The sequence below is a fragment of the Seriola dumerili genome, unplaced genomic scaffold (assembly GCF_002260705.1).
Source record: "Seriola dumerili isolate Sdu_G_001 unplaced genomic scaffold, Sdu_1.0 BDQW01001995.1, whole genome shotgun sequence".
NCBI classification, from domain to species: Eukaryota; Metazoa; Chordata; class Actinopteri; order Carangiformes; family Carangidae; genus Seriola; species Seriola dumerili.
In genome coordinates, this window is record NW_019176250.1 from 52338 (window position 1) to 65194 (window position 12857).

The 12857-nt window shown below is 41.2% G+C and overlaps 1 protein-coding gene across 1 annotated transcript; it reads right to left on the reverse strand.

Moving 5' to 3' along the window:
• Positions 1-6707: 6707 nt before the first annotated feature.
• rap2b (RAP2B, member of RAS oncogene family) lies at positions 6708-9418 on the reverse strand. Its single transcript, XM_022768971.1, has 2 exons — positions 8458-9418; positions 6708-7822 (listed from the first exon to the last, which is right to left on the reverse strand). The coding sequence occupies exon 1, from the start codon at positions 9060-9062 to the stop codon at positions 8511-8513; it is 552 nt and encodes a 183-aa protein (XP_022624692.1). The 5' UTR covers positions 9063-9418; the 3' UTR covers positions 6708-7822; positions 8458-8510.
• Between the last annotated feature and the right edge of the window lie 3439 nt (positions 9419-12857).

Here is a 12857-nt window from a genome sequence, read left to right on the forward strand (position 1 = left end):
AAATGGATAGAAGAGAGGAGGAGTAAATAACTAAATAAATACACATACATACATACATACATACATACATACATACATAGGTATCTAAAAAACCTCTTCACTTCTCAACTCAAAATGGTAAAGTCCTTAAAATGTATAAAAAACTACATTTAAAGAGAGAGGTGACAGGAATCCCACAATGATGAGAGCAGTCAGAAGCATAGAAGAGGAGGGGGAAAAAGATGATGGAATGAGAAAAAGAAACGGGATTGCAGATGGGGGAGGAAGGTCACAGATGTCACGGCATGTTAGTCAGAATGCTGAAGTTGCCGTGGTGACAAGAGGGCAACGCCGGGGTGGTGGGAGGTAGTCACATGACCCAGCATCAAGCCCTGGAGCAGGATGCCACAAACCCTCTTCCCTCAGCCACAGATGTACCAGATGGGGGGATGGAAAAGAAAGGAGGGCAGGAGAATGAAACTGAAAGTTGTGATTCTGTGAGAAAAGTTAAGATTCTGGAACAAAAGTCTGTCTGATATCAGTTCAGTTGATTTTACAGCACAGAGGAATGGGGAATCGAGGTAGTACATTAAGTAACTTCCTAAAGTAATTTCCTACACCAGAAGGTTCATGCCTTGGTGACATCAAGAATTGTGTCAGGTTGAAGTGTCCGTAGCAAGACACTAATTCCGGCCAGGAGCCAGTTGCACCAGCTCCTCATAAATTCAAACTTAGCCCACTTGTGTTGTGTAAGTATGTGTGCTAAGTACGGGTTTATGCATAACTAAATTAAAGCTACAGTTAGTATGCAAATATTTTCAGATTTTTTTTTTTTTTTTGTAAATATGCTACAAAACATGTCTTTATGTGGAGAGATGTTGTCAAGGACTTCTGTGACACAGACACATTGAAGGCAGCCTGTCACAGCTCTCTTAATGAACATGTGAACTTGCTTCTGGCCCACTACGGCTCTCAAAGGCTTCAAGCTAATATTACCTGCTGGAGGTTGCTATGTTGCTATGGCTGACTCACAGGCTAGCATGCTCTTGATTCCTGCGTTAGCTGAGATGGTGAAGACAACCAGGATGTAGCTGTAGGCTGTCGGCTCGGTGGAGCATAACAGAGCAGGGAGAGGGACTGAAGAGTAACACTTGATGTGATACTTTAAGTAAATGCTGTTTATAATGATGAAGTAAATTGAGAATATTTCAAATTACATCACAGTAACATAACATACTTTAAATTACAAACTGTTATGGCAATAATGGCAAATTAGCTCAGTTAGCCTAGCATAAACACATAGCCCACTGATTTACACTTTACTAAAGTCTAAACTAGATAAGATATTTTTAATGATACAAACCAATTTAAGAAGCCAATTGTTTGAAACTAGCTAGTAGTTAGTTATGCTAGTTACTAGTAGCAGTGCTAGTGAGTTAAGAGGACTAATGGGTTTGGCTGGTACAAGGAGCGGCTCAGTCTGTATCCAGATCCAGAGATACTGTTCTGTTGCCGTCTGTACCCTAAGACATCCCTGTGGTGTTGCTAGCAGTGGTTATGGGGTGTGGGTATTATTACATTATAAAAAAATCTGTCTAAGCTTTATCACAACCAATAGTTTAAACTTCTGTGGTTTCACCCAAACCGTCCAAAATTACGCAAATAGCATGGTCAGGTCCAAATGATGTTGAGTTCCCTTTTCTAAATATGACCTAATGCGTCACTTCTAAACACTGATGTAGGCCTACAGTATGATCAAACAGCGACACAAACAAACTACAAGGAAATAATCAAGGCCATTCACTTCTTGTAAGTCCTCGGCAGAGAAGCCGGCCTGTCATTCAAGTGAGAAACCACACCCAAACCTCAAGATCTGAAGCCTGCTTTGGAGCAACAGCAGCCAAATGACGGACACAGTGCCTAACTCACTCAGGCCAAAGGTAACCCTGTGCTATCACAGATGTTATTGATAATATCCTATAAATTTGAAAATCTATCCAGCCAGCTACTAATATCTAATCATACCTACAGAAAGATCAAATTGCAATCTGCCATGCCTGCACGCACTTAATGACCTGTTTTTTTTACCCACCATAATTAAAACACTGATTGTAGCTTAGCTCAATTACAAATCAGGTCCTTAAGCACTACTTGTCCTTACTGACACCAGTGAACAAAAGCTATTAATCCACACAGGGGATGCTGCGAGTAACTAGTCCTGTCTGACTGGCTCCTTTGGCCTAGTTTCCTTTTCAAATCGAGCTCTGGTGCGAACCAAGGCAACTGTGCTATGATTATCTAAAGATGGGTATAAAGAGCAGTTTGACTGTGTGCCCAGTGGGATCCATCTTGTGACACAGTGGGGCGGTGTCTGGAGGCCTGTTTAGACAAACCCTGCACTCTCTCTTTAATCCTTTATCTCTGCTGCTCTCGTTCTATCTCCACCTTTGTGTTTTTTGCAGCTTCTTGGTGATATACCCCTATCAGACTCGTGATCAGGGGCGACAAAACAAGGAAAGCTAGTAAGCAATCAGGAAAAGTAATTTCCAATCAGACATAAAGGGCAATTGCAAGGCCAAAACCATGAAACTAATCACCTCGAACACATAAATACCAGTCCTTATCATATCCCAACTTTTTCCTCTCTCTTCCATCTCTTTCAATTCAGACTAAAGACATGTCCAGACATTACAGTTGAAGGAATGACAGGAATGAGAGGAATTCCGGGGCATTCCCATCGAAGCTCAGTCAGCTCCAAGTTAGAGAGCCACTCCCTGATTTACAGAGAGAGCTGAATGAAGGAGCTAATGGATGATCAGTCATGACGCTTCTTACTATAAACTGACCCTTGTTATTTTTACTCAATCCAATGAGAAGCAGACTTTAAACCACCAGGACCACACTTCTGCACAGATAAAGATACAACAGTAGTTATAATACATATTTGAAGATCTGCTGCCAATTGTCCGACAAGATATCACAGTTCAAGGCGAAGTATGGTCAAAGAATATGACATGGTCACATGGATTAAATGATAACTGTGTAATAAAGGAACTGTCAGGTCTAATTCAGCCCAGTGTTCCTGTGAAGGAACAGAGGGGGTGAGTGATGCCTCTGCTGCTTGAGTATGGACAAAGTCTTGTCCATAAGTGTTGGAATGCTGCAGGAATCTCAACTGCAGTGTGTTTAAATGTGCACAATGTATGATGTGCACATTTGCAGTGTGTGTGTGTGTGTGTGTGTGTTCATGTGTGAGAGAAAGAGAAAAAACAAAGCTCATTCAGCCAATGACGGGAAGACAAACATGGGGCGAATGGGTATTCCTGTGTTGTTATGGTAATGCCCAGCACAAAGGGAAATAACAGTGACACTCACTGATTAACAATGCTGCTGCGTGTAAACCACATGGAAGGACTGTCTTTGTTAAATTAAAAGTGTCAAGTGATGTGATGTGTCAAAATAAAAATGTACAGAAAGAAATACTAATAGAGTCAAACTGATTTCAGAGAGGATACTGCCTAAGACAGATACAGTACAGTACATAACAAGCGCGTCTGCCAAGAAAAAAGGGCAAAACCGCACTCTTGAACACAACAGAGCCTCAAAAATAGCATGATGACGTTGGAAGAGAAAGAGAAGCCTGTAATTCAGCAAGGAGCCTATATAGTGATTAAGTCCCATGTAAAAAATGCAAACACACACCACCCACTCTCACTGGCTGTCGCAACACTTCCTGTCAGAGCAACTGCTTCCAGAAGCAAAAAAAAAACAACACTGATCTTGCATCTGTGGAGCAAGCAGCTCACTTAACCCAAATCTTAATCATTAACAAATCAATATTCAGTTTTCTGTAACCAAAGGAAGGAAATTATTTATATAAAACTGTAAAATCAGCCTCTACAGTAATCTAATTATCTCGTAATGTAAAATCACACTTCCTGTCATGATCAAGGAAAATATATGTTTGTGGCAACTGAGAGAAAGATGATCAAACAGACCGACACCCTCTTCTATTACAGTCACCATTCCAGCAGTGACTGAACTCCCATAGGTCACGAGGCCACCCTGCGCAGCCATACCACATCCCAACCCCCCTTAACCATGGCAACCACATCACATGACCATCTCCCATGACCAGCAACCACTGTCAAGCCGGGCCATCTGTAAACCTGAACACTACTGATTTCCTCTTGGCTGCAACTAAAAGCAAGACATTTAAAAATAGCTTAATTAAATTCCTTAAAATAAAAAAAACATAGCGCTGCAATTCAAGTATGCAAAAATGTGGCTGCAACATACTGAAACTTAATAACTAAAAGGCTGAAACCAATTAAACTCACAACCACACACAGTCAATGCTAGTGCTGAGCTGTATAGAAAAAAAGGGCAGGAAGTGAAACTTTCACCTTCTCACTCCTTAGAAAGGGTTAGATAAAAAGAAACAGGAACTCGACAGGCCCCTTACTCTCCAAAGGGCAAATTCTTCTGCTATCAGATGTTTATACCACAGCAAGAGATTGAAGCTGCACAGCAGTAGAAGATGGGGGTATACATTTACAGTATCTGGGGCATAGCTGTAATAACTTCTCCCTCTCATCCACTACCACAGTAATTATTATTTTAGGGCAGAGTTCAACTTCAGCTCTGTTCATGTCTAATCACACAATCTGTATGAAGGCCTTAGAGGAAACGTGCTATTAGCCTTGACTTCACATTGATAGAATAGCTGTAAACTAGTCACGGCTTGTGGTGGATGTAAGGAAGATCTGAGCCCTGCTATCAGCAGTCACACAAACACAAAGCACTTCGTAGAAGTACACTGAAACCGAATATTAAGCTGTAAAGCTGTCTTTTCAGCTTCAGGGAACGAGAAAGACATACACAGAGTGTTTACATGCACACGGTTTTACACACACACACACACACACACACACACACACACACACACACACACACACACACACACACACACACACACACAATCTGCAGATAATGTAAACCTATGGCCGGGCAATAATTCAATATTATGGTTTATCATTTCTCAGTTGAACAGTATTGCGATGATATGGATAGGAAGAACTTTTATCTTGTTTTATTTTTATTTGATTCATGTCATTTTATCATTTGATAATTAGCAATTTAAACAAATTTTGTAAATTGTAATACATAGCAGTAAAATACAGTATAATATATATGAATTTGATTCAAATCAAATTGAAAAATATGTTAATTTCATATGTAACAATATCAAAAAATATATTCTTACAAATACGATATTCCTTTAAGCCATATTGCCCGGCTCTGACATACATTCATGTTTGATTGCACCTGTTGGATGTAATATTCACTCTGAATTGCCCCCTAACACGACCCTGTACCCTGACCTCCCCATGCCCCACAGTCACATGATGCAAGCAAAGCCAAAGAATACATATGATACCATTGCTTACACTGGCTAACAGGCACAGATACCCAGGCCTACACAGTCCAACATAGGCGTTTGAGCCTGTGCTGGACCGTGACAGGCAGACACATATGCTCAAGACTCATAAGACACACACAGTACATACCACAACGCGACACACATACAGTACAGCTTCAAGACCAGCACAAACCAGCGCATATCTACCCTCAGAAAGACTGGACTCTGTGTGAAGCTTGTCTTGTGTTTGTTTACCCTCTCCCCCCGCAGCCATTCTGCGGTCGTCCAGCCAGCCAGGGCTAGGTAATCCCCATAGGTAAACAGAAGCAGAGCGGGGCCTGCTCAGTCATACCAGCCTCTCCACATCACACCACTACACCCACACACACTGCACCCAGGCTGGAGCTCTGGGCTGAAACACTACTACACCCACACAGTCAGAAAAGACATTTCTCTGGAGCGGCATTGCCTGGCCTTGTCTATTATTGCATGTGAGGATCATGAGTAAGTGTTGGTGCTTTCATCTTGATCCCATTTTGTTGATGGATACTGCTGAGGTTCATTATAGAGGCAGGGATGATAAATCTCATCGTGAATTTTTTCTTTCAAGAGATGTAGTATGTGCCGTAATAACCTGAAAATAACCATGGCTTAGATTACCAATGTCATGTAAACAGACTAACTCATCTCTTTTTCAAACTAGTCATACCATATACACACCTTGGTCTTTTTTCTTTCAGTTTCTGATTTTGCACATACGTATACTGCAGTGGTCTCAGCGTTAACCAGGGGGAAGGTTGTGTTTGAAAAAAAAAAAAACACAGCTAAGCAACAGTAGAAATATAAAACTAGGTTTTTTGGGGAAACAGCAAAATGGCTTTCATGATTCAAGTAAAACTGCATGCAATAAAGCCTTCCTTTAAGGTGCCCCGTAAATTTGTCCAACATAAAACTCAACGTACACATTGCATTTTCCTATTGTACTCATACTTCCTGTTGACCTGTGGGCTACCACACACCCCCAACAATCAAACAACACATGGAAATTGGTGTTTTGGGGGAAGTCAGGTTACTGCTAATGCATACAACTGAGCGTTTACTTTTTAAACTACCGTATTACGGTGAGTATTTGTAGTATTCCAGTTATTTTTGTGTATTCAAACATACTACGCTGATGTTTAAGCAATGACACACTCTTGTCCAAAGTGCTCATGACAACTTCGTTTGGGCTCAGCAAACTGGCAATTAGCCATTGTGGTAAAACACTGAAACAAGTAGATGGCAACAAAGAGAAAACACAGCCTGGTTTCTTTTTTAAAAAATGCAATTTGTATTAAAAGTCTTGTTTTTAAAACCAACAGCCCACTGTTAAAAGGCTGGTCTGAAATTAAACTTACAATCAGGTTAGATTTGTCAACAGTACATTATCACATTTCCTGTTAAAAACAACAAAATGAACAGAACAAACAGAATTCCTTTGATTTAAGTGGTCTGGCAGGTAAGCGTTTGGTGTTGTTATCACGTCTAGGGGGTTCCAGTACCTGTGCATTTCAAGATATAGGTTTGGCCAGACCAAGCAGACATTGCAAAATGAACACCTTAGACTTCAAAAAGGCCAACGTAAAACATACAGAAAACCGCCATTCCATTAACAAAAAGCCTATTGTAGTTTTTTTTTTTTCAGCCTCCACCCTACGAGATTATCCAGGTGAACAGTTCACTAGTTTGTGGATTGCCAAGTTGAAGAGTTCTTTTGGTGATACATGTAGGTTGGCACTAAATCTGAACAGCTGATTTGTTTTGGAAAGGCACTCGACACAAGGGCGATCGGGGCACCGTCCCCATGTCACTTCAGTTAAGGTCCTCTCACACACTTAAGAGGAGATGAAGGAAAAAAAAGTGGCACTCATCACATTTACTCCACCAGCAGATAAGTGGTGTCAATTTCTTTTGACTTTGGAAAAAATAGGATTTGGAGTGTTGTGGAGCATTGCTCCAAAATGGGTTAGGCAGAGACATCACCCAAATCTTTACCTGCCCCAGACTGTGCAGTTATTTAACAAAATATACTCTATCTCTCTTTCTTCTTCTTATACAGAAATATCCATTTATGTGTCTCTAAGTGTTGCCCTCCATATCTAATCCATTGGGGTTTAGTTCCAGTTGGGAGTACAGTTGGAACTGGCGAGGGGGTTGTTGCTGAAACTCTGGATCTGACACTGTGTTGACATCAATGGTGGACACTGATCGTGCAGCAAAGATACTCCAACCCAGCAGAATTCCTGAAGAGTGGACCCCTCCCTCTGTCTCAGTTGCTCCCCTCCTCCTCTCGTCCCCCTGCAGCATTCCTCCCTTCATTTTCCTCCAAGGCCAGGGTGAGACATGAAGAAGAGCTCAACAGTACACACTTGCTGCAACACACTGCCACAAACAAGAGATAAAAGAAGTCATGAGTGAACTACAACAACTTCTGACAAAACATAAAGAAAAACATGGTACTTTTAAGGTTAATTTTGGGCTCGGCTCAACAAAAACCAACTTGCTGAACCCTGAATGTAGGCCATGCAAGAACGTTGGAATCTCCCGACTCCTGCTAACCTCATTCTGGAAAATACCATTTGAGCAGTTGTTAAACAACTTCTCACTGTAGGTGTACAGATTCAACCACTAACTTAGTAAACCTAATTTAGTCAGCCATAGCTTGTCCCTACAGTTCTGTAAATGAGTCAGACACTTCCCCTGTCTGCTAAGCAAAACAACAGACTGCAAGTGTCCTACTCCTAATGGAGCTTAGTAGTAAAAACTAATGCTGAGCTCATACTGTATGAAGGAGAACTGACAATTAACAAAAAAATAAAGACTAAACATTGACATAAATCCAAGTTCAGCATACATCCGGTATTTTGCTTTTCACTACCGTATACTTAATATGGGCATGTGCTAAGAAACGATTTCAATAACAAGTTTATAATAAGTCTAATGCTTATATAGTGTCACTTATTAAAACTATCACTAATGTCAGCTTTATATTTTCAGTGTGGGGTGTCTCAACTTACCATTGCAAACTTAAAACCGAGCAAAGAATAAAACTTCATGGTTGTCCTTTTTCTTAAAGAATTACACAAGACGAACAGCACTGGTCGTCGCCATTTGGTGTTGAGGCATAGTTCATCTGTCGGACTATCTCTGCAAACAGTTCGTCCACCGAGCTTTTATTTTTGGCTGAAGTTTCCATGAACGGGCAGTTCCAGTCGTCCGCCAGTGCCTTTCCCTCACCGGACGAGACCTCCCTTTCCCCCTCTAGGTCCACTTTGTTTCCAACCAGAATCATCGGCACCCTCTCGTACCTTTTCACCCGAATGATCTGATCCCTCATCGGTTTGATATCCTGGAAGCTCTGCTGATTCACCAGGCTGTAGACCAGGATGAAACCCTGCCCGTTTTTGATGTACAGGTCTCGCATGGAGGCGAACTGCTCGGTCCCCGCCGTGTCCAAGATCTCCAGGACGGACGGAGAGGAGTCCACCTCAATCTCCTTCCTGTAGAAATCCTCTATCGTGGGGTCATATTTTTCTATGAAGGATCCCGTCACGAACTGGACAGTCAATGCGGATTTTCCGACCCCACCGGACCCGAGAACCACTACTTTGTACTCTCTCATGGTTCCCAAAACAGCCGACACTCCTGCTTCCTCTCCGCTGTGAGCCCGCTAGCCGCCCTGCTGGGTTTCAAACCGCTCACCGTAGCGCCTCCGCCAGCAGTTTTGTACGGGCTCCGGTCGGTGGATACGGGGCGTGGCCGTCAACTATTGTCGTTCAGGAGGTAAATACGGTTGTTTCGGACCCACGCTCAGCATTTGTATTGTGGCATGCTGAGCTCCCGACGACAGCCTAGCCGGTTCTTGAGCAAGCTTCCCCCGTTTTCGTTCAAGTAGCCACCGTGTGCCCGTTGCTCTCTTTGGTAGAGTCAAGTCAACTCTAAAGGGAAAGTACCACTTCCTGTGTTAGCTTTCACAATAAAAGTGTAATGGCGTAATGTGTCCTGTAAAGTCAATCCAGTTGCAATTTCACAACTTGTTGAATAAAATAATTTACAAAATATTTTACTAAATCTGCTGTGGCTTTGTGTTATCTCGTCACTAATTATTATTTTAATGTAATACGTATAACTTGTTGAAGGCGAGCGATGTGATTTCCAGTATAGGTCTTTCTAACTCCAGCTAACTTGACGCCGTGATCTCTCTGCGCTTCCTGCCCACACTCAGCACGCAGTCTGCGTCCCACGTCACTCAATAAATACTCTCCAGTGTTTAGTTAAAGGTGCAGTGCGGCTGTTATCGCACAGTCAGCTTGCTGCCCCCAGTACCCACGCAGACCTGCCACACCTTAGTTTCGACATCAGTGATCCTTGGGCTTACTACTGCTTGACTCATTCCCATATAACTTACTGGAAAAGCCTATCTACTGCAATATTTGTATTGTCATCTTATTGCTTAACCCCCGAAATGGAATGAGGCTCTGTTGTTAACTTCATCTCTTAAACTCTGGGTTCATCACACGAGTTTCAGTATTTCAAAAGAAATTAAATAAATCAAGCTGAATTACGAAAACGTATAAAATGACAAACAACATATACAGAAATTGTTCAGATGTAGCCTAGCCTGCATCTTCAAAAATATCAGCAAAACCCAAATGACATAACAAGAACAGTGAAGAGGAAGTGACTCACATCAACATTACTGTGAAGCATGACCCCACATGTGTCACATTGGGCTTCTGTCTTGCATGTGTGAACATGTGCTTATTTTGTTTTCTTGATGCAAAGCCATATCAAATTAATTCTTAATTTCCTTGTTCACTGACTTGTTCCATCGAGCCACTTTTCTGTAGTCAGTCAGATCAATATCTGAACCATACTCAGACAGACCTACCAGGAAGGAAAGCTGTTTATTCTCTTGGTTGTTTCTCAAATTTTCTCTGAATCTGGAAGTTATCCATGACTCATGTCTTGTGCTGTAATTTCTAATCCAAGTGAAAAAGCATTGATGAGCATGTAATAAAATCAATTATTTAAGTCATCACATTTCTCTTCATTATGTCCTCCAATGAAAGCCTGTTAGCACAGTGCAGCGATGACTAAACCACAGTTGTGACCTTGTCACCTTGAGTGCCGGCTGGGAAAACACTGCTGGATCAATAGAGTTTTAATTCATCCACAAATCATCACCAGTGATACAACACACAGTCATGCAGACCTGTGAATGGAGAAGTGGGCTAAATCTGTGAGTCAACATTTATCACTTTGATTACTGAACTTCAGTTATTATGTCATAATGTTCCCCCACAAACACATGTGATTTTCATATATTTACAAACAGATTGAAGCACAAGCAGATGCAAAACACTGTCAGTTTTGGTTTCAGGTGATATTAGGTGCAATATGTCGATTGGCTCCTCATGTGGGCCCTGCAGGCAGCCCCTCCTTAGATCCCATTAAGAAACAACAAGTCAAAGCCTATATGAGGACAATCAGCACTCTGCCCCATGGGGAGTGAGGGGTAATGTGACCTAAAGCCTTGTGATGTGGATTGTCACATCTGTGAGAGTGATCACCCTGGATGTAAGGAGCAGGCTTGTCCTGTCAAAGCAGAGTTTATTTTCACACACCATTGATAATTAAATAGACACGGTCACTTTATCAATTGATGATGGTATGCTAAAACCCCCAGGTGAATTCTCAAAAACAAGCTAACAAAGGATAAGGTGATGTGTGGCCTTTCACACAGCTTCTGGCTTGACAGTAACTAGTCTGTTTTTGTGCACAAATATACTTTGCTCTCATACAAACATACACAAGTCATATGAACAAAAAAAAAAAAAACTGCTGATAAAAAAGTTTCCTTTGAGGTCATATGAAATACCCTTTTTGTTCTACTTCCACTTTCTAAACACATAGATACTGTAACTGCTGGACTCATTACTATATATAAGGTAATTAAGATATATTAAGATACGTACTACTGTATCTTAAAACAATACCTATATGTGCATTGAAAGAGTTACTGGTCAATCTTTGTGTAACTGTCCTGCCACTGCAGCTCAACAAGGTGTGAAACTCAAAGACGGACTTTCAGACTAGTATTTAACTTCAGATATTAACTCTGGAAGAGGCCCCACTTGGCTTGGTTGCTTGATTAATTCAACCTGCATTTTGGTCTGTATCTCAACACCAGTTAAAAGTTTGGTGGATGCATTCTTTAAATGAACATATCATGTAAGTATTTCATTTAATGCTGACCCTATAAAACTGATGATGATGTTTGGCTACTTCAGGGCAGCAGATACAAGCTGTAAACACTGCATCAACATGTTCAACTTTAGTATCCATTTAGAGTTATGTTCCTGGCCAGTCATTGAGAGTAAGTCCAACCTTCAGTCTAGTTTTAGCTCTGTGTTTGGTATGCATGTTTCTGAGGGAAATGTTTGTCTCTTTAGCTTCTAAATGCTCTAAAGCAGCTGTCTGCTGCATCTCGAAACAACACTGATGAGAGAAGTGAGACTGAACCAAACATTAAGGTTGCAGGCCAGAAAGCTAAAAACAATGAGTTAAAAGAAAGACTCCATAGAGCTGATGGGAACAGTAGAGTGTTATTATCTGATTAGCAACATCTACTGTACATATACAAAGTCATTTGATCCATTGTTGATGTAAAATATTGATTATAGCAGCTTTAAGGATAGGGTATGGGACCATTAGTGTAAGTGTACACATTCTTTTAACTTTTTCCTTCACATCTAAGCAATAATGTCAAATAAAAAGAAAAACAGATCCCTTAAACATTGTGGTATTCTGCTTTGTTTGCATTGCTAAAACTTCCTTAATCCACAGATCTTGGCTTTCCTTGTTCCAGCTCCTTATAGCCTCTACCAAGGGGCCTGGGCTCATTGCACCACTTTCATCTCATATCGTCCCCAGCATGCTGTAATTGAAATAGCCTGAAATAGGCCGAGGACTGCCCCTGTGTGATCCATTCAGTGAAAGGTGAAGATCTACAACAAGACAATAAGATGTACAGCGACAGGCCTTTAATCCTCACTCCTGGTCCTGTGAGAGTGACAGTAGACTAATTAAAATGTCTGAGATCACTGAGCTAATTAATGACAGAGATAAGTCCTGTCCAATGTTTTCAACCCACAGGGACTCGGAGGCCTTTCAAACAACAAGTTTCAGGCTTTAATTTCAAAGCGGAAAGACTGGTGGCAAAAATTTGTATTGCTTGCTTTGGATGGTCTGTTTATAGCCTCCTGACCTTGAATTAATTATTCTATTTTCATAGTTTTTATTTCAACTCATCCTCTGTGGCACTGGGTGTGTTTTGATTTATGAATTATTCAGATGGTGGAAGATGCCCATTCATCATTTCAATAGCATCAGAGAACAGTATGAACAAAATGTT